The 23,354-nt window shown below is 33.5% G+C and overlaps 1 protein-coding gene and 1 pseudogene across 4 annotated transcripts in view; one reads left to right on the top strand and one right to left on the bottom strand.

Annotated features, from left to right (window-relative positions):
* The first annotated feature begins 1,944 nt into the window (after window positions 1-1,944).
* Window positions 1,945-10,626, top strand: LOC142634788 (putative leucine-rich repeat receptor-like protein kinase At2g19210; annotated as a pseudogene).
* A 4,563-nt stretch (window positions 10,627-15,189) lies between these two features.
* The window catches only part of LOC142634201 (putative leucine-rich repeat receptor-like serine/threonine-protein kinase At2g19230), a 34,700-nt gene continuing 26,535 nt past the window's right edge, over window positions 15,190-23,354 (bottom strand). The window contains exons 5-13 of one of the 4 annotated variants that reach the window (XM_075808492.1): window positions 23,142-23,213; window positions 21,322-21,393; window positions 21,142-21,222; window positions 20,789-20,937; window positions 19,125-19,330; window positions 18,647-18,773; window positions 17,073-17,138; window positions 16,783-16,972; window positions 15,190-15,790 (exon numbers count right to left, since the gene is read on the bottom strand). In XM_075808492.1, the coding sequence (XP_075664607.1) occupies window positions 15,367-15,790; window positions 16,783-16,972; window positions 17,073-17,138; window positions 18,647-18,773; window positions 19,125-19,330; window positions 20,789-20,937; window positions 21,142-21,222; window positions 21,322-21,393; window positions 23,142-23,213 (1,387 nt within the window). In that variant the 3' untranslated portion in view covers window positions 15,190-15,366. The remainder of the gene's footprint in view (window positions 15,791-16,782; window positions 16,973-17,072; window positions 17,139-18,646; window positions 18,774-19,124; window positions 19,331-20,788; window positions 20,938-21,141; window positions 21,223-21,321; window positions 21,394-23,141; window positions 23,214-23,354) is intronic. The other 3 variants (XM_075808493.1, XM_075808494.1, XM_075808495.1) reach the window with 3 other exon arrangements.

The raw sequence follows: 23,354 nt of genomic DNA, 5'->3' as shown, positions 1-23,354 counted from the left end.
GGATTTAGTTTGGGGTCAAAAGTAAAATTAAAAGACAAAGTTATAAAAAAAAAATTATTCCTAAAAATGTTAGTTAATATAAGTAAAAAAGAAATTAATTAAAAGATTAAATAAAATTTTAATTGTGATACAAATTTAAAATAAATATAAAATGTATTTTTGTTAACTGTATAACATAAATATACTTTTTTTTAGTAAACATAAACATAAACATAAAAATTAACATAAATTTGTTGGAGCATTTTTCTTATATTTAAATATCTCTTAAATAATACTCACTTAATCGATTTCTTATATATATTTGTAATCTATTCCTTTTGTTATTTTGTGATATAAAGTTGTTGATTATTATTTTTATTCAAATTCGGCAAATATTTCTTTTTCCATGTAAAATATGATTAATACAATATCTCTTTCATTTATGATTAAAATATATTAAACAAAGAGATAAGTGAATAAAGGAGAGCTTAATTTGAGGGCATAAAGTAACTAGAAAAAATGTTTCACATATTAGTGAACCAAGAACAAACAGAAAACTAAAAAAAAAAACCATTTAAGCAAAAGTTAAAGAGTTTTGTATGTCAACCGACATATTTTATGTTTCTAGAGGGAATGTTTACGTATGAATGCTTCCCCTCCCATTAAAAACATTGCCCAAAAAAAGAAAAAAGAAAAAAAAAAAGAAAGATATTTAAGGACTAGGGTGGGGTACCGGGTCCATCACTCCATGTGACAAACGTCCAAACAAACTTGACCGACAAATAAATCATGAAAGAGTGATCCACCTTACAACACATATGTACAAAGAAAAATGGTCAGGGTGACCCAATAAACTTTGAGGCCTAAAGTGATATATTTAAATGAGGCATTTTTGTTATTAATTAAATAATATTTAACTAGTTTTCAATATCATAATTTTTATATAACAAAACTGCATTCTTTTTATCTTGTAATATGTTTTTCTTTTTTTCTTTTTCTTTTTTTTGTTGAAGAAATGCTAAAACTATAACAAATTTTACTTTAAAAAACGTACAAATGTTCTAGTAAGGAATGTGATTAATGACACTTCAAGAAGATAATAAACAAGTATTTAAATGAATGATGTTAGGGCTATTATAAGTTTTATAACATGATGCTTATAAAGATGTATCACTAAGTAATTTAAAAATGCATTTAATAAGTTGTTGACGTCTACAAATCATATTAATTGTCATATCAATTTGTATAAAGGTTTTAAAGTAAAATTTATAGTATTTATAGTATTTTCCTATCTAAATTATTTCTTGTAATTAGTGACACATATTTGTAAGCCCTATGGATTTAAAATTGTAATATCTTTAGCATTACTCAATTTTTTAGTACTTCTTAAAAGTAGAAGAAAAATGTAAAACTAAATATATATCTCAATTTTTGCCCCAAAATTTGGGGGCCTTTCTCCAATAGGGGCCTAGGCGATTGCCAAAGTGGCCTAAGCCTAGGGCTGGCCCTGCAAACAATTTAAATCAAACATAAGACAATCATCAAAGTAAACATTAAGAAAAGTAAGTGATCTCATTTCAAAAAAAACAAAACAAAGACAATTAAGGAGCCGGCTCTGAATTCTTGTAAAACCATGATATCACGCTGTTTTAAGGTGACCATTTTCATTTTCACGTGTGAATGACAAATTTCATTGAACAACAATATTGGCTTGAATGAGTTCAACTACTTTTCCATAATACATATGCAATAAATTTGGAAGATTCAACGCAAAGCAACGTACGGCTGGTACGATGGATACAGTGTAAATGTCAAAGCTTGAAGCAGGAGCAATAGATTTATAGCCTCTTCCATGTTCTTCTTTAGCTGCTCAACAACCAGTGCAAAAGACTCATTGATTTACTGGATACATCTTTTCCATATATCTTCACTAACACAATATCTCATTCTATTTCTCCACGGTAGATGGGTGGGGTAAATGTAAACAAATGGTCTCTGGATTCAATGACGTGGTTAACTTTTGCATCGGTGTTTGCCTTGTGGGCATTTACTGTAAGTTCAGCTAATTTGGTTTCAGAGAGGGAGTTTGGTAATTACAAACATGGTAGAAGGAAACTAGATGACATAGGAGGTAAGTCACTTCTTCCACTGATTGAAGTAGCCACATATTTGATTTTGAGACATGGGTCTGCCTATTTTAGTGTCTTTTTTCTAACTGAATAGTACTGCTTGCATTTCTGTTGAAACCGAAAAATTTGATCATAGCCCTTAAAATTTTATAGCTAGCAGATTATATACTTGTACCTACTTTGAGTTCCAAACTTTGCCATAGTTGATATATTTGATCTGCTTAACATACACACGCATGCATGCGCACACAGAGAAAGTTATTCTAAAATTTTTGCTGGCTTATAGGTTCCTTAAGCATTGATTGTGGGATTCTGGATGATTTCGGATACACTGATGACAAAACTGAGATAGAATACATTTCCGACAAGGATTTCATCGACTCTGGAGAGAATAAGAACATATCTTCTAAGTTCAATCATGAAACCCTTCAAAAATATCTATGGAATGTGAGAAGTTTTCCTCAGGGAAACAGGAGTTGCTACACCATAAGACCTCACGAAGGCAAAGATACTACCTACTTCATCAGAGCCACCTTCATGTATGGGAATTATGATGGGCAGGACAAGTTGCCAGAATTTGATATATTTGGGACAAAGTAAAGTTTGACAATAAATCTCATATTGTCATCAAGGAGAGTATACATTTCTCTTTGATGGATCACATAAATGTTTGTCTCTTAAATACTGGCACAGGAACTCCCTTCATATCAGCACTAGAGCTGAGGCATTTTCATAATTCAAATTATAGAACCCCACTACAAAATCCTTGGTTCTGTAAAGGCGTTTCGATGTTGGTTCAACAACTGGTCAAATAATCCGGTGAGTTATTTCTTGTGGTTATTCAGATTAGTTTTCTATTGTCTCAAGCTACCCCAATCAATAGGCCAGACATTGATGACAATATTCAAGTCAAATCTAATTATCTAAATAAAATTACTATATTCATAGAGCAGTGTTTCATGTGAAATAAGAATTATACCAAGGCAAGAAAAGTAAGATATAATAGGAGACTATTCCACAGGGCTTTGATAAATGTTGAAGAATTTATTTGACTCTTAAATCATTTTGAGAAGTGGATCTTGTTGGAAATAAAATAAAATACTGATGGACCTTTCCTTACTTACTCTCACAAATATCCACACACTACTTAGTGTATAGAAGAAACTCACACTCACAAATTAAATAAAGAGAGAGAGAGAGTGGAGAGGGAAGAGTTAGAACTCTTTAAGGTTTTGTATTTCTCTCAACTCTTGCTTAGAATTTGATGGATGAATGGGTTTATATAGTACACCATCCAACCTTTAACTCTCACTACATTTATTTTCTAACTCTTACATTCATAAATCTCACACATAACTTCAATAAACTTCCCACTACATTAACTTATGAAACTCACTTATTTATGCAGGATTAATTACAAACAAGTTTAACTTCTAACATCCCCCCTTAAACTTGTTTTCTTGATTACTCCAAGTAAGGCTCGCAGCTTGTTGAATGTGTCATACTTGAGTGGTTTAGTGAGTATATCTGCAACCTGATCATGTGACTTCACGAACTCAAGATGAACTTCTTTTCTTGCAATACATTCTCGAATAAAATGATACATTGTGTCGATGTGCTTGCTTCGGTCATGAAAGACTGGATTCTTTGCAAGAGCTAGTGCTGACTTATTGTCCACAAATATCTTCGTAGCTTCTTCTTGAAATATTTGCAACTCTTTCAATAAAATTCTAAGCCACTTTGCATGACAAACACTGGAGGTAGCAGCAACGTACTCAACTTCACAAGTGGAAAGTGTCACGATTAGCTGCTTTTTGGACGTCCTTGTAAATGCAGTATTACCCATATAGAATACAAAACCAGTAGTACTCTTTCTATCATCTGTATCTCCTGCCCAATCACTATCACTGTAGCCAACAAGTTTAAAATCTTTAGAGGGTGAATACAACAGTCCATAATCCAGTGTACCTTTCAAATAGCAAAGAATTCTCTTGGCAGTCTTCAAATGAGTCATCTTCGGTGCTTCCATGTAACGACTAACTAGTCCAACGCCAAAAAGAATGTCTGGTCTTGTGCATGTTAGATACCTCAGACTTCCGATCAAACTTTTGAAAAATGTTGGATTAACCTTCTCTTCATCAACATGCTTTGACAACTTCACTCCACATTCTACAGGGGTGCTAACTGGATTGGAATTTAACATCTCAAACTTCTCGAGAATATCCTTCGCATAACCTTCTTGGGAAATAAAAATCCCATCCTCCATTTGCTTCACTTCAATGCCAAGATAATAGACCATAAGTCCAATATCTGTCATTTCAAACTCCTTAGTCATTGCTTTCTTGAAGTCTTCAAACATACTTGGATTGTTGCCTGTAAAAATCAAATCATCTACATACAAACAAACAATTAAGATATCTCCATTTGCATGCACCTTATAATAAAGCGCATGTTCATATGGGCATTTAAAAAACCCATTAACCTGGAAGTATTTGTCAATTCTACTATTCCAAGCTCTTGGTGCCTGTTTCAGGCCATATAGAGCTTTCTTTAACTTCAAAACTTTATCTTCTTGCCCCTTTACAACATAGCCTATAGGCTGCTCAACATAAAGTTCTTCCTCAAGGTAGCCATTCAAAAATGCGGATTTTACATCCATTTGAAAAATTCTCCATTGATTTTGAGCTGCTAAAGAAATTAGCAATCGTATAGTTTCCAAACGAGCAACTGGGGCAAATACCTCATCATAATCAATACCTTGTTGTTGACTATAGCCTTTCACCACCAATCTTGCTTTGTATCTCTCTACCTCTCCTTTTGCATTCTTCTTCAACTTGTACAACCATTTTACACCAATTGTCTTCTTTCCAGTTGGAAGAGTTGCAAGCTCCCATGTATCATTCTTCTTTATTGCCTTGATCTCTTCATCCATAGCATTTCTCCATTTTGGTCTCGCACTGCTTCTTCAAATCCTGTAGGTTCACAATCAGCAAACAGACAAAAAAGTGTTACATCATCAGTAATCTCTGTTGAATCATAAAGATCCTGGATACTTCTCATTTTTCTTGGTCTTTCACTAGAACTTCCTTCTAGTAAAGATGATGATGATGGACTTTCATGAATGAGAGATGATGCTGCTGGTAATGGAGGTGGAGTGGTAGGCTCTTCCTGAACTTCATTCCCTTGATCTTCCTCTTCAGATAGAGGAAAGAAATCATACTTCTCCTCTTCTTGGGTACTCCAATCCCATGTGCCTTCTTCGTCGAATTCCACATCTCAACTAACAATGACTTTTCCAGTGCTCGGATTATAGAGCTTATAGCCCTTAGAGCTTGGATCATAGCCAATGAACACATACTTCTTGCTTTTATCATCTAGCTTGGATCTCTCTTGATCTGGTACATGTGCATATGCAATGCTCCCAAACACACGAAGATGGGAAACTGTAGGCTTCTTCCTACTCCAAGCTTGTTGTGGGGTTTTTCTTTGTACACTTCTTGTGGGGCAACGATTGGACAAATAGATTGCACAATCTATAGCTTCAGCCCAAACTTCTTTAGGCATTTTCTTGCTCTTCAACATGCTTCTGGCCATATTAAGAATTGAGCGATTCTTTCTTTCTGCTACACCATTCTGTTGTGGTGACCTTGGAACTGTTAGAGGGCGGCGAATCCCATTTGCTTCACAAAATTCTTTGAATTCATTTGATGTGAATTCGCCTCCTCTATCAGATCTTAAGGCCTTAATTTCATGACCACTCTGCTTTTCTACAAATGCCTTAAATTTCTTAAATGCACCAAATGCTTCAGATTTCTGCTTCAAAAAATAAACCCATGTTTTTCTACTAAAATCATCAATAAAGAGAAGAAAGTAGTTACTTTTACCAAGTGATGATGGCTTGATAGGTCCACACACATCAGTATGAATAAGTTGCAATGGCTTGGTTGCTCTTGTACTAGCTTCTTTTGGAAAGCTTTTCCTTAATTGCTTGCCAAGGAGACATCCTTCACAAAGCTGGTTAGGATGCTCAATGGAAGGCAATCCTCTCACCATCTTCATCTTTGTCAACAACTGTAGTCCTCTAAAGTTTAAGTGCCCAAATCTTAGATGCCAAAGCCAAGAAAAATCTTTAAAACAAGCCTTCAGACATCTAATAGCATCAGTTTGAATATTTAATAAGAACATTCTATTTCTTGTCTTAGGCACATTAGCTATCACATTATTTCGATGATCCCTTGTTAAGCAACTACGATCTTTCAACTGGATATCATAGTCTTTCTCAAGAAGTTGTCCCAAGCTCAAAATATTAGTTTTCATGCTTGGCACATAATATACATCAGAAATAAATTGATGATCTCCATTCTTTAAACGGATAAGAATTTTACCTATCCCCTTCACTGAAACTTTGGATGAGTCACCAAAGGTAACACTCCCGACCACCGATTCATCAATTTCCATAAACATCCTTTTATTCCCACACATATGGTTGCTAGCACCAGAGTCAAGATACCACACACTATTTTCTTCTTTGCCTTCTCCTTTGTATGCCAACAACAAAGTCGGCTTCACTTCTTCATTTTTATCTTCAACATAGTTAGCTTTCTCCTCAATAGTGTTAGTGGCATTTTTACATTTAGAAGCATAATGCCCATACTTTTGACAATTATAACATTTGATATTAGACTTATCATATCTTCTTTTATATGGTCTTGAGAAACTTCCTCTTCCATGATCTCTTGTGGATTTTGAACTTTGACCCCTCTCTTCATAATTGGGAGAGTTTTGACCATTTCTTCCTCTAGATCCTCACCCTCTACCACGTCCATGTCCTCGGCCTCTTTGGTTACTTTCACGCCAAACTTTCTCATTCAAGGTGAGCTTTGCTTGTAGGACTTGCTCCAAAGGCTCTTGCTTCTTCTTATTGAGCCTTTTTTCATGGGCTTGTAATGATCCCATGAGTTGGTCAATGGTCACTGACTCTAAGTCTTTTGATTCCTCAATTGCTACAACAATATAGTCAAACTTTGAAGTTAATGACCATAGAATTTTTTCTACTACACGGACATCATCCAAGTTCTCACCATATCTCTTCAATTGATTTACAATTGCCAACACCCTTGAAAAATAATCTGAAATAGATTCAGATTCTTTCATTTGCAAACCTTCAAACTCACCTCTCAATGTTTGAAGGCGAACTTTCTTCACTTTATCAACTCCCGTTAGAGAGTTTTTAAGAATCTCCCATGCTTGCTTGGATGAAGTTGCATTTGCAACTTTCTCGAACATAGTTTCATCCAAGCCTTGATAGATCAACGTAAGTGCTTGTTGATCTTTCTTTCGAGCTTTTTGCAAGGCTTCCTTTTGGTTTGGGGTTAAAGATTCTTCATCTTGTGACTCCACATAACCTTTTTCCACAATCTCCCACGCATCTTGGGATCCGAGCAACGCCTTCATTCGGATACTCCAATTTTCAAAGTTTTGTTTGGTAAGTCGAGGAAATTGGAATGACACCATCCCATTAGCAATAGCCATTCTCACCACGAACCGATTGGCTCTAATACCACTTTGTTGGAAATAAAACAAAATACTGATGGGCCTTTTCTTACTTACTCTCACAAATATCCACACACTACTTAGTGTATAGAAGAGACTCACACTCACAAATTAAATAAAGAGAGAGAGAGTAGAGAGGGAAGAGTTAGAACTCTTTAAGGTTTTGTATTTCTCTTAACTCTGGTTTAGAATTTGATGGATGAATGGGTTTATATAGTATACCATCCAACCTTTAACTCTCACTATATTTATTTTCTAACTCTTACATTCATAAATCTCACACATAACTTCAATAAACTTCTCACTACATTAACTTATGAAACTCACTTATTTATGCAGGATTAATTACAAACAAGTTTAACTTCTAACAGATCTATCATAGTGATTAAGCCAGGATGGATAAGATATAGGATAATTTGGTACCATTACTTGAAATCTTGAAGTACTTTTGATTAATTTAGACTCTTATTCATAGTATATTCTGTCCATCCATTTTGGATGCTCTGGTTTGGGGCGAGTTCCAAGTTTTTGTTTGCAAGGATGATTAGATAATATGTTCTTTTGTAGTAACATCTTTCACTAGTACATGATATATTTTTTAATGCCTCAGGTACAAAGATGATGCTTATGATCGAATGTGGTTTCCTTATAACTTTCCTCAATCAATACCATTCAATACCTCCTCTGCTGTTGATAGTGTGAATCATTCTGAATATAAACTGCCATCAATGGTCATGGACACGGCTGTCAGACCAATGAATAATGACTCCCTTGATTTTGAAGTGGATACTAATGATCCCACTTTAGAAGTTTGCATATACCTGCACTTTGCCGAACTTGAAATCATCCAAGAGAAAGAAAAAAAAGAATTCAACATTAATCTAAATGGTAACTCCTGGAAGGAATCTGTTGTTCCTCTCTACCTGTCCTCAACTACTATAAATAGCACCACGCCAGTGAGGGGACCTAAGCTCGAGTTTTCTATTTATAAGAAGGAAATTTCCACCCTCCCTCCTATTCTCAATGCAATGGAGGTTTATATATTTAAAGATTTCTTACAGGCACCAACAGACCAAGAAGATGGTATGTTGTTCTTACACCAAATTTGTTGTCAATCAACTGAGATGCAGCTTTACTATGTCTCCTCTTTTTGTCATTCTTATATTTTTATTGGAATGAGATAAAATTTTGATTCAGTTTGAGAATAATGTCGGTGTATATTAGTTAAAGCCATCATGGACATTAAAGTGAGCAATGGGGTAACTAAAATCTGGCAAGGAGATCCATGTCTGCCACGACCTGCGTGGGATGGCCTGAATTGCAAAGACAATGGTTATGAGCCCCCTATAATCATCTCCTTGTGAGTGTCTGTTAAACCCAATTAATATGTCACCTAGATATCTGATGATATACATTACTAGCCTAATTGAGCCTTTTAAATTTAATTGCAGGAATCTAGGCTCAAGTGGATTGACAGGAAAGATATCTCCTTCAATGGCTAGGTTTAAATCATTAGAGTACCCGTGAGTATTATTAAATGGCAACTTTCAATCTTTACACAAATGATGGCATTTGCCATTTGAGCATTTTTGACACAATTAGCAAACTATTTTGTCAACCCAATGTCTCTCCATGGGAATCAATACTTCTCAATCATTCATAGATATAAAGTTTTCTAAAGCATTTCTTAACTTAATGTTCAAAATATCTAATCAAACAAATCCAATGCATCATTTCTCGGGGACTTATCAAACAATAGCTTAACAGGACCACTACCTGAATTTTTGTCACAAATGCCAAACTTAACAACCCTATAAGTGGTTTTGCCCATGTAATCAATGTCCCATACTTAAAATTTGAAATAAACCATCTAACTCAAAACAATTTATTTGCAGGAATTTGTCAGGAAACAAACTCTCTGGTTCAGTTCCTTCTGCTCTCCTAGAAAGATCAAATAATGGTTTTCTGTCATTGAGGTTTTTTTTTTACCCAAAAATAATGAATTTATATGATTGGTGATTTGGTAATGTCTATAATTTTCAATGCTTTTCATTACCCCTTTTGTTTATTTAATTTTCTTAAAGATTTAACTTCCATCTTTTATAATTTCATAGTGTGGATGGAAATCCAGACCTTTGTGTGATGGCTCCATGCAAAAAGGAGAAAAAGAATTTTGTTGTCCCGTTAATTGCAGCCACTGTCTCAGCTCTAGTTGTCTTAACTATGCTAGTTGTTTGTTGACGCTGCAAAAGAAAACAAGGTATACGTGGTACAAAGTTTCTTTATTGTGATCTAAATCACTTAATAATAAACACTATCAATACAGAAATCACTTTATTATTATTTTTGAGATACTATCACATTTAGAAGAATAAAAATGAAATTTTCTTTAAAATCCCTTGAATTACTTTAGCATACCATAATTGGAGATTATGATGGTCTTATTAGCCGCAAAGCAACTTCCAAGAACTCACCAAGGAGGCAGGCCACTGAAGTCAGACAATCGACAATTCACATACTCTGAGGTTGTAAGTATAACCAATAACTTTCAGAAAATTGTTGGGAAAGGGGGATTTGGAACGGTATACCATGGATGCCTAAGTGATGGCATGCAAGTTGCAGTCAAAATGCTCTCTCCTTCTTGCTAGAGGGGGATATAAGAAATATCATTGATCCGAGAATGCTTGGAAATTTTGACACAAATTCGGTTTGGAAGGCAATAGAGACAGCAATAGCATGTGTGCCATTAATTTCCGTCCAAAGGCCAAGCATGAGCCATGTGGTGATTGAATTGAAGGAGTGCTTGGAGATAGAAAAGGTTAATGAACAAGATTGTGGTCCAATGATGAAATCATTCGACACATTTGATGTGAACCCTTTGGGCCATGAGATGGATATGGTTCCCCAAGCAAGGTGGTACGTATTAGGTAGCCAATGGCTGGCTTTTGAGTGTGTTAGGTTTTAAAAGTTTAAAACAATTGGCAAGTCGTGAACACACAAGAACATACAAGCTGCAGAAAGAAGATTTCAGAATCTGCCTGATTCGATCGATCGAAAGACAGGCTCGATCAATCGAAAGTCGTATCTACAGAATTTTAATTAAGCCCAAACAGCAGTTCAAGCCCATTAAGGATTAGGGTTTCAGATCTATTTCTCACACTATATAAAGGAAACCCTAAGCACGTTTTTAATGGCTTCCAAGAGAGAGAAGAGAGTGTCTCTTTTTGTATCTAGGGTTTGTACCCAAAAGCTCTAGAGTCTTTGTTGTTGTTGTTGTTGTTGTTGTTGTTGTTGTTGTTGCTGTGTATGTAAATCTCTTGTGAGATTTAGAGGTGTTTGCCTTCACATATACTTAGGGTTATCAAGAATCAAGATTATGTCAAGAACTTGATGATCATTCAATTGCTGTATTAAGAGTTTAAAGATATACAAGCAGGAGTGCTTGTGCTTGCTGGGAATTCAAGAAGGAAGTAGTCCGTGGACTCGGAGCTGTCACGTGGTCGTGGTAGTAAGTTTCCTACTCGAGGTAGCAATAGGATGTTAGTGGTCTAAGTCGCTATTGTGTAAACTTCAATTCTTTCATAGTGGATTCAGTTTTACCTTGATGATAGCTAAGTTAAATCCTCCCCAGGTTTTTTACCCGTTTGGTTTTCCTAGATCATCATATCATTATGTTCTTTATATTTCTGATGCTTTGCATGATATGATTGTTATTGTTTTAATCTAGATTTGAATAATAAACCTAAGTATTCACTTGGTTAATTAATTAGGTTAAACAATCTAGTTTTACAGGGGTCTAAAAACGTACAGAGTGTAATACAAACGATCCAATTTGTTGATTGTAAATATAATGATCGTTTATTTTTCATTTGAGAAACAAAACAATAAGTTATGAAAACCTATAGATCTTGGTATAAATTGAAAAGTTATGATTTAGAACTATGTTATTATTGGCTTTAATTCTGTGTCAAATTTGATTGTATTTGTTCAATAATTTCCTTGTATTTTGTGAGATTTTATTGTAATGGGTTTAGTTAAGTTGCTGAAGATTGCTCAAGAAGTTGATCCTATGACTTGGCTAGCGAATGGTGCAACCCGCGAAAGTCACATGAGAAGCACATGTTAGAAACTGAAGAGTCAAGTGTTAGGTTGTATTTCGCGAGTCACTTCGTGACTTGGCCAAGTCACGAGTGACCTATAAAACTCTCTACCTGGATGATTTTAAGTGTGACTCTTATATCCTTCACCTATACTATATATACCTTCATTATCCACAAAATTGTAAGGAGGCTATTCGGAAGAAAACCTTAGAGAGAGCTACTCATCTTTAAGTGAGAAATTCTTGTAGTCTCTTCTCGTTCTCTCTCCAATTTTTATACCTTGAGAGGAGATTTGTACACAAACACAACCTACACCTATTCAGAGTGTAGAGAGTGTCTTGGAACTTGGGAAGCATTGGGGATTTGCTAAAAGAAGCCAATGAGGCTTGGTGGATGCAATCGGGCGGTATTGCGGGATTCAGATAACTATTGAAAACAAGACTCCGAGAAGTCCATTGGTAGTTGGAGCTTGAAGGGCTCAAGTACTTTGGGTAGATTAGGCTTGGAGGGTCTTTTTGATATCCTTGTACTTCAACTTATTCACTAGTGGATCATTTTGATTTGGAGGGTCGTGAAGAGGTTTTTCGCCGAGTTCTTTGGTTTCCTCTTCGATAACTCGTCTCGATATTATCTTGTGTTTGCATCTTTCTTCCTTTACTCTTTAAGCTTTATATTTGTTATTGCTTGCTTCTGGTTATGGCTTATAGAGTAGTTAAGCTTTATATTTGTTATCTTGTATTATTTACTCTTGTTCAGCACTTAGATAAGTTATAATAGAAGTAATTAAGCTGAATATTTAAAATTGAGGGTCTAAACAAGCTATAATGTTTTATTTGAGCTTTCATAAACAAAATAACTTATGAAATTTTTTTCTTTTTCTCTTGTTACTTGCGGTGGAGGTTGACATGCCAAGGGAGTGAAAATTTAGTGTAGTTCCAACAATTGATCTTTTTACCACTTAATTTTTTTCTCCTCTACGTAGGAGCTCTATTTCTCATCAAGGGTGAGACTTTCTTCCACCATTCCTCTTCTTTCCTTCCTAAGAAGTACTACGGGTGGTGGATCTTTTACTTGCTTTTGGAATGGACTCAGACTTTATTGCATGTATGGAAAGAATAAAACTCACGTCGGAAGAAGGGGAAGTGATTACTGTCTGGCTAGACCATCGAGCTAGGACACTTGAAGAACATTCACTTAGTGTTATTGGAAAGTTTCTCACCCCTCGACAACTCAACCAAAGAGCAATAGAGGATTTGTTGCGGCCGGTGTGGAAAATAGGGAACGACTTGAAGATGGTGGACATTGAAGAGGGTTTAATCCAATTTAAGTTTACCATGGAAAGCCAACTGAAATGGGTCATGAATAATGGCCCGCGGAGTTTCGACAACCAGCTTCTGGTGCTTAGAAGATGGGAAAAAGGCATGACAACGAGGTTAATGTATTTTCCAGTCCTACCAATTTGGGTTTAAGTTTGGGGACTACCTTTTGACCTCATAAATGAAGAAGCAGACCAGGATATTGGGAGTGGTTTAGCTGTGTGGTGGAGGTGGATTGTAAGGCCATTGCATCCCACCAAGCATGTTTATTACGGATTCGAATCGAAATTCCATTGAACAAACCTATTTGTCGTGGGGCGCCTATTGTCAGTCCGGAGGGAGAAGAAATTATGGTTGCCTTTAAATATGAGCGACTCGTAGGATTGTGTTACAACTATGGTATGTTGGGCCACGAGGTACGGGACTGCTCCAAGGAGAAAATGCATGATGAGGGCGAGCTCCCTTATGGGGAATGGCTGAGAGCAGGAAACAGGAGGCAGCCCGCTAGTTCAGGGAGGAAGCCTTCCAATCCACCTCGACGGCGTGAAACCAAAATGGACAGAACTCAGGCTAGGGGTCTGCCGCAGCATGACAAGCCCGAAAATCTGGGAACCGAAACAGAAAGTCTAATTATTGCTGAAGCGATAAATTTAGAATCTATTGATACGGAAAATAATAGCAAAATCAATGAGTCTGGAATTCAAGGGATTGAGCTCTTTAGTGTCCCTATTGATTACGTAACTGAAGCAATATCTGATAAGGAGGTAAAGACTAGCAAAACGCACGTATCTGCTAAGGGGTCACGTGAGACAGCCAAGCAGTTTGCTACACCACGTGATCCAGTAAAGTCAGGGAAGGGAAAAAACGTGTTTCACAATACACGTATTGCTATGGTACTGGACTCTCTGAGTGGACTGAGTTTCACAAACAAGAAGCAGACACACAATGACCAACCTATATGCCGAAAAGGACTTATAAAAGATAAGGGACATACCATCAGGGCCAGGAGTAGTACTAGTGAGTGGGGCCATCGAATAAAAGGCTTTGACAACCTCATCTACTGTGTACTCCCGGTTCAAGTCAGTGTTCATGTCCTCAATCACTGTGGGCAGTATACCACTAAAGATATCATCAAAACAAGACGTAGCAAAAATATTGGAGAAGTATTCCTCCACCAATCCATCCATTCGGCCTTCATGCTCAACCCAACTTCCAAAGGGGTTGAGGATGAAGGCCAAATGGGTGGATTATTTGTGAGAGAGCATTGAAGGGGTTTGAATATCAAGCTAGAGCATCTTCTGGTTCTATTGGATTTAAAAAAAAAATTTATATATATATATATATATATATATATATATATATATATATATATTAAAGACATTCCCACGTTACCTAAACATTGTTACATAATTTTTTTTGTTAGCCACATTAGCAATGAAACTAACGGCAAGAAAAGGAAAAACTAATAGGGCTTAGTTTTTGAAATTTTAGGAATTAATAATACTCATTTGAAAATTCATTCTTTGGGGACTAAAAGCGCACATTAAATAAACTTAAAGGGACCAATTATGTATTTTCACCTTTTATATTTGGTAATTGATAATTGTGTTTGAACTTGAACCATCCTTTGTTTTATTAGTCAATTGCTGCTTAATCATTTGGGGTCTAAATCCAATTCTCCAAATTGGAAAAAATAATGCCATTGGCCCATAGTACTTGTCACTCTAGTGCATTTTGCATTTGTATTATTTCATGGTCGAGGTACCCATCAGCAAATAATCGTATTTCTATAAATAAATAAAAAAGATAATAATAAGAAAAATATGCACTAAACACATGAATATAAATCCTTTGTACCACCTTTTATGTTCCGCTTTATGTTCCATCAATTACAACTTGTCATGTGTTTATTTTTTTCCATTTTAAATTTTGATCATTTTATAAGAAAAGTTAAACAAATACATAGCAAGTTGTAATTGGTAAAACATAAAGTGGAACACAAAAAATAGTACAGAAGATTTATATTCAAACACATTCACACTAAACATTATTGAATCATTTCATCTATTACGTCTATCAAAAGCTAAAAAGTCCTTTGCCACTCATAATTAATTGAAAAAGAGATACAATCATGAAATAAGTGTACAAGAAATTTTTAAAATAGTAATTTAATACTACATATTTGACATATAACATAGAAGGTAGTTTTTGAAATAGTAGTAATGTAAAACTACATATTTGACATATATTATAGAAGGAACTCCAGACCACAAATACTTTGTTGAGCAACTACCGAGCAAGGGCAACAATATCTGATTGAAGCTCCAAGGATACTGAATTGCTTGAAGTTGTCTTATTGCCCTCGGTTGCCATCCTTTGGCTTCTTGCATGAGCCATCTCTAGGGCCAAACATTCCTTTAATTCTACAGATACTTCACTCATGTCCGACTTTTGGATTGAAGCCCTTGCTACGCATGACAAGGCTATCTCCGTAGCTTTCCAGGCAGAATCAGTATGAAATTCTCCTTTTAACCTTGGATCAACAATTTTTTGAATATCTCCACATTCAATTATAGGATAAACCCAATCAAGTATGTGAGTGTTTTCTTCGGGGCCTCTTATTATTGCTGGGCATCCAGTGATTAACTCAAACAAAACAATACCAAAGCTATAAACATCACTTTTTCTATTCAAGTTTCCAGTTGCTTGAAATCTGCACATAATGGCGGAGTCATTTTTTTAGATGGCAAACTAAGTATAAAAGAATATTTAAGTACAAAAAATTATATATATATATATATATATATATATATATATATATAATATGTTTGTAACCTGACTTAATATATGTTATTTTCTCATATATAAAAAATATTTACATCAAATTAGTTTTTAACTTTTTTTTTTTTAACGTCCAACCAGCTTCTAAACAGTTAATTATCTTTTAAGCCATATTGATAATACCCTTTAAGAATCTTAAATTAAGATTTTTTATTCAATAATTTAGAGACGACTATTTAGAGTATACTAATAGTTTTAAGAATGATTAAACATACAAAAATTATAATAAAAAAATTAAATAATACAAATTTGTCTTACATCCTAAACATATACAAGTCAATATAACAAATATAAAAATGATAAAACTAAATAAAAATATTATTTTTCATAGGTGAAAATCAGAATATGGATATCTAATACTTAACCACATGATCCACAATTCTTCTAAGGTTTTAGAAGAAAAAAAATAGTGTCTATATCTCTTATTCTTGAAATGCAAAATGAAACAACTTGTGAGTGTGTGTATGTAAATAACGAATGTTTGCATAAAAAAATAAATAAATAAAGAATGTTCGTATTAAAAAGATGTTATAATATATTTATAGGAACATATATTTTAAATATACTTTGATTCAATGAACTACGCATGGTATAAGAGTAATAAGAGAAAAAAAAAATAGTGCAACAATTATTTATTTTAACTTATCTATTTTTAGAAAAATATGTCATGAATTCCTTTTGATTTGATGGGCTCTGTAAAATACAAAAGTAATACAAAGGAAAAAACTAGGGGCACCATGACTATAATTTAAGTATGTTGCCAATTCTTTTTAATGTTATGTACACAAAACTATGATATATTCTAATTGCAGCTATATATATATATATATATATATATGGGATTCATTAAGTCTTGACACTTACTTCGGATCAAGATATCCAAGTGTACCGGCAGGACGAGTTGACACATGAGTGTCATTTTCAGCTACAAAAGCTCTAGATAACCCAAAATCAGCTATTTTTGCTTGCATGTTTTCATTTAATAAGATGTTTGTGATCTTAAAATCTCTATGGATTATAGGTGGCTTGCAACCATTGTGTAAATACTCCAATCCTGCAAGTCAATCGGAAAGCCATCAATTGGTACTTTAATTAAGCAAACAAAGAAACAAATATTGAAGAGGAATAATCATGCCATTAAACTGTTTCCAAACCATATGCTGCATCCACTGCAATTTGAAGTCTCTCGTTCCACTTTAAGACATTTGCATTGGTCACTGCTAGTGGAGAAGCCAGAAACATATTTTTAGCAAGGGGTGCCGAGCTATTTATATAAGAATTAAATCCAAAGAATAACATGTGTGTGCGTGCACACACATACACATATTTTTTATTTATATTTATTGCTTATTTATGAAGAATATTTGCAATTTTGATTTAACATAAGATATTTTCTTATATAAAGAAAAATATTCACATCAAGTTTCTATATTTTGTGGATTCCAGTTAGTTCAACTGGTAAAATTTTTAATGGTTGAATAACAGATCTGGGATTTAATTCTCGTCTACACCTAAAACCTGATTGGTGTCTTGGTCTAATAATAAAGAGCTATTATTAGGAGTGAAAGCTATAAGTTGAAACTCTTTTTAAAAATAAAGTCTCTTTATCTTAAAAAAAAGTATGTCTTAACATGTTTAAAAATATTCAATCAATTTACTAAAAATAGAATATAATTAAATTACATATGGTATACATTAAATACATTTGATTTGATGACCTATGTGGGATATAAAAGTAATTAGAGAGAGCAGAACTGCATTAAGTCAACTATATAATAAATTTATAGCATATATTTAGCAAAAATCTAGGGGGCAATAATTTAAATTATGTCTATTTTTTTTAACCAAAAATACAAGAGGGGGGAGGATTTTTGAAAAGTCAACTAGGGCCATGGCCTGCTTAACCCCCACCAACCCCCCCGGGGGCCCCCTCACCCCTAGTCACTGCCAAAAATATAAATTTCATCACATTCAGCTGAGGTGAGAGGTCATTATAAAAAAAATAGCCTCAATTTCGCAATAACCCAAGAAAATAAATAATAATTGACATGTTCATCAAACACATTACACATACCATTTTCCTTAGTTGGAATGGGGAGCAAAGATTTAAATAAGGTTTAGAGCACTAATTTATTCCTCCTCCTCCCACCCTCTACCCAAAGTGTTCATTTTCTTTTTTTCCTCATCCCACCTACAGTAAATTTTCAAGCTTTTTCACCCCAAGAAGGAAACGTAGTAACATTTGTAGGTACCAACCTCAAAGGTGCTTCACTAAAACAAGCCTTTATTACACTTTCATAGGTGGTGTTTATTGTGTTTCATGTAAAGAGCAGGAAATGTTGATATTGCCAACATGAATGTAGATTCTTGGTGAGCTGCCCCTTATTTTTGGTGGCTTAATGTAAATATAGAACTAGCAAACTGCAGTTAATTATATGGAACTACATGGAGTATCCGAGTATTACCCAAGACTAATCATGCTTTTAATTTGATAAGTTAACATATGTTTTTTTTTTTATATATAATTTAGAGAAGTTAACATATGTTGTGTTACCAAGTAATAGTTTTTTAAGTGGAGTTGTAGTATACCTTTGTTTTAGAACCTCTTTCATCTCCCTAGTATGCGTGTGTGTGTTTGTTTCTCACAAATAATAATAATAATAATAATAATAATAATAATAATAATAAAAATAAATCAAGTAATTGTCTTCAACACATTTGTTTATACCTGACAAATGTTGGCGCAGGTTGCCATTAGCTATGTATTCATAAATAAGCCCTTTGTTCTCACCCTCATCACAATATCCAATGAGAGAGACCAAGTTTCTATGATGAACTCTCACCAAGATTTCTGCCTGCATTTATGAATGGTGCTTTATCTTAGCTAAATTAAATTATGCTGGCTAAAATTATTATTATTATGAATGAACTCTCACCAATATTATTATTATACATATACTAAAATTGAAATTTCCATGGATAATAATTTAAATGATTTTTTTATTTTTTTCAAATAAAATAAAATTTATTTTATTAGTAGTTACCTTACATTATCAAATATACAAACATTATATATATTATATATAAACTTGGTAAAATTATAATATGCATTTAATTATGTTTATTTGTAAATGTATCATATGCATATCCATGTAGTTACAAACTAGTTTCAAGGAATTGTAGTGTACTGGACTCTTATATCTAACCTCTGCTTTAAATTCCTTGTATCCTTGCTTTGATGATTGAGAGAGCAACTTAATAGCAACTTGAGTTTCATCTCTCATAATGCCAAGGTAAACTTTTCCAAAGCCTCCTTCTCCAATAGCATTTTTGAAGTTATCAGTTGCTCTTACAACCTCAGAGTAGCTATACTGGTGATTCTTCAAATTGATGTTGGATTCCGTAACCATTTCTACAGCAAGGGAAATCATCACAATTTCCAGATGACGCATGTATGTGAAGAAAATGTTTTCAACTTTTCACGGGATGTGGTGTTGTGTTAGGTGGATTTAATTCATTAAAATATATTTTAAAAAATTAATAATATGAATGATGCAGTGGATGTTGCTTAAAATAATAGTGGAATTTGTTTTTCTTGATTGTGTTTAACATTTTTATAATTGAGAAAATATATTTATTTAGGTTAATTCTTGAGTCATATCAAAGTTATGAGCAAGCCAAAAACAATTGATGCATTCTTTAAGAAAAAAGATATTGGTTATTCAAAATATTGGGTCATGTTAACGAGTACTTTTAGGGTAATAATTAACAATTTATTTTAGGAAAATTTTGACATCACTCTTATGGAAAAAAAAAAAAACTGTCAAAATATTAATTTTTTTTCATTTTCCGATAAAATTTCCTTTAAATGGATTATTAACCATTACCCTAAGGGAATCCGTTAACATTTTCCCAAAATATTTAGGACATTTGTAACAATAAATGTTCTTTTTTAATGCAAAATGTCCTTTCTTTAATGATTTGATGATAGTGGATGAATTTAAGACTCTTGTAGAAACATTTAGAATTTATTAATTTGATGATAATACTTATAAAAAAAATTGATGATGATTGATTAATTTTATTCTACGAAAGATTTTTGTTGGATATTATTTTCATGCAAATTTTTTTTTTTTTTGGATATTTTGTATGTCTACGATGAACTAGACAATTTATGTATATGTTAGAGTAGGTAACTTTGTATTCAATATATTTAGGAATTATTATTATTGTATAAATTCTATAACTCAACTCCTATAAGTTAAAAATCTTAGCTATGCCCCTTTGTATATTTTTTTGCATTTCACTTTATATTCACCAATCTCAAATGGTCATGTATTTAGTTTACTCTCCTTATAAAATAACTAATATTTGAAATGGTAAAAAATATATACATAGCATACTACAATTGGTGGAACATATAGTGGAATACAAAAATTGGTGTAGATGATTTGTATATTTATTATGGATCCAAATAAAAATTATAGAACTTGAAAATAAAAGGGTAAAATATTATTTTGGTCTATAAACTTTACTAAAAATTTTGTTTTTCGTCCATAAATTTTAAAAATTTCTTTTTTTTATCCTTAAACTTTGTAAAAATTTTTTTTTTAGTAGTTTAGAGACAAAAATAGAAAAAAAAGAAGAAGAAATATTTTCGATAGTTTAGGAACAAAAAATAAAATTTGATAATGTTTTAGAACCGAAAGTAAAACATTTCAATAGTTTAGGAATGAAAAACGAAAAAAACAAAATTTTCAATAACTTAAGGTTGAAAAATGAACTTTTTAAAGTTTTGGGACCAAAAACAAAATTTTGGTAATATTTATATACTTAAATAGTATTTTACCCAAAATAAAGAAAGACATACCTCGTTTTTTCCTTTTATAGATAGACAGGGCAATAAAAATTAACAGGACCACCGCTACTGCAGACGTTGCAACGAGTGGAATAACAAGCTCCTTGTTCTTCTTTTTCTGACATGGAAGTGACTGACAAAGATCCAAATTTTCGCCAAGACTTGCATATTTGGTAAGATGCTATAGTAAGTTATTGAACGATGAATGATTTTGATATACAGAATTTCCTTTGGAAATACAATTAAAATATGATTCACAAAAACTGATAAACAAATGAACAAAGACCTTTCCTAGTCATTTGGCATGTTCAGAAAGATAACGTGAAATTAGTACGACGATGAAGTCAAGAAAATTGTAAGCTAACCTTAAGACCAAAGTTCCATCCCTATACTTTAGCAGAAGAGCCTCAGGAACTGGACCTTCTAGCTTGTTCCCACCTAAACCACTGCAAATACATTGTAAAATAAAACAATTCATTTCCTGAACCTAAATCTACGTTTGCAATAACAAGCTCAGTCAAAGTTCAATAAGTTCAATAACTCACAGGGTGTGCAAATTGGGCATTTGTGCTAAAAATTCCGGTAGCTTCCCAGTGAAGTCATTATGTGATAAATCTCTAATACAGAAAAGAGTTAGCATTTGACAATAACTTTGGTGAAGATATCCTTGATTTTAAGCTAAACTGTTGCCTTCTATTCTCGACTACCTTATAATAGAGTATAACACTTTTTAATGTAAAATCACAGTACTACTCAAACCCAAAAGCTTTAGTCAGGATTTTATCCCAATTTTGTAAAAATAGCTATTAATATTATCATAATTGTAGGCGTCCGGGACTCATCATTGATAATTACCGTTGGTGCCATTGCTCTACTGCCAACACTAAAGGCATAGCCAACATTGAGAGTGCCCCGTATCTCCGACTACTTTCCTAGTCAACATTTTGAGAAGGACCTTAACACTCTCAGCTTCCTTGGTCTAGAGATAGCTTCCTCCACCGATGGCCAATGGATATTATTTGAAACCAAGCACACCTAGCTCTAATCCTCTCTCACTAGCTAGAATCATACAAGAAGATCAATGACAAATAAGCCAGTTAAACCCAATGCCCACCTCACTGCTCATGATGACGAACTTCTACTTGATCCCACCTGTGTTGCCAGCTCATTGGCAGCCTTGTCTATCTTATTGTCACTCAACTTGATATCTCATATATTGTCCATCAAGTGAGTCAGTTCATGGTTGCCCCATGCTACATTAAGATTGTTGTTGTGCTTCGTATTCTTTGCTACCTTAGGGGGCATTATTAATCATGGCCTACACATCTCCTCATAGTTGTCTCTTATGCTTAGAGCCTACCCTGATGCAGAATGGACAGGAGACCCTGATAATTATCCATTAATGGTTGTGGTACTACTAGGTTAACTCGCATCTAGATATAAATCCCCTTTATATAGTATTTTGTGTTATTCAGTAATATAATCAATAATGTATTATTGGCCTCATGGTCAATAATTTTCAAATTCAACCCAGAAAAAGATTCGTTTGGTTGGAAGGGTAAAAAAGTAGAAGGATAGAAAATAGTGGAAGGATAGAAAAGTGGGAGGATAGAAAAGATATTAATTTCCCTTCTTTTTATTTGGTTGGGAATGAAAAAGTTGAAAGATAGAAAAAGTGAGTTTGTATAAATATACTCATGTACTCTTGTTAAAATTGATACACAATTAAAACCAAAAAAGTGAAAAAAAACACAAAAAACACAAAACTTTCTCCAAAAAAAAAAAAAAAAAAAAAAAAACAAAAGAAAGCAAAAGAAAAAAAAAAAGAAAAAAGAATATGAGCAACGTAAACTTAAATAAAATGAAAAAAGAAAAAAGAGGCAACGAAGGGAAAAAAAAAATAGTGAAGAAGAGCAATGTATAAATAAAGCTCGTGTGCAAGTGCACAAGGGCATTTTTGTCCATTAAGCAGTCATATTTTCTCCCTTTAGTTTTCTTTTCATTTTGGAGAGAAAACTTTTTAGTGGGCTCGATGAGAAAACACTTAGGTCCCATAATTTATTTTCCTTCCTCCCCACTTAACTAAACACACTCCTAAAAGTTTTTCTTACTATTTTCTTTCCAAAGTTTTCCATCCACCTTATTTCTCCTCCAAACAAACACACCATAAATGACAAAAAAATAGGTAAGTAATAGGGCATGTGTATAAACATTCCATCAAAACTAAACAAGTACAATGAAATTTAAAAGATCGTAAGAGTTTGGGAAAAGGAACCCTATTTCCTCGAAAATTTCTGCAAAAACTTAAAATAAATCACCCGAGAATCATAGCCTGAAAGTTTATGAAGAAAGTTCAATAACTTACAGGAATTCCAAATTTGACAATTGTGCTAAAGAATCTGGGATTAGCCCAGATAATTTATCGTTTGACAAATCCCTGAAATAATGATTCATTTGCTCAGTAAAGAATTGGTATCAAACTAGCATTAATTGAATACTAAAAACTTATTACAGTAAATTGAAGCCTACAAAGACTATAGGTTTTGTTTGGAAACTTGAATTTGGATTTGGATTTGGA

Source organism: Castanea sativa, chromosome 5 (genome assembly GCF_040712315.1).
Source record: "Castanea sativa cultivar Marrone di Chiusa Pesio chromosome 5, ASM4071231v1".
NCBI lineage: Eukaryota > Viridiplantae > Streptophyta > Magnoliopsida > Fagales > Fagaceae > Castanea > Castanea sativa.
This window is presented reverse-complemented; position numbering and strand designations above follow the sequence as displayed.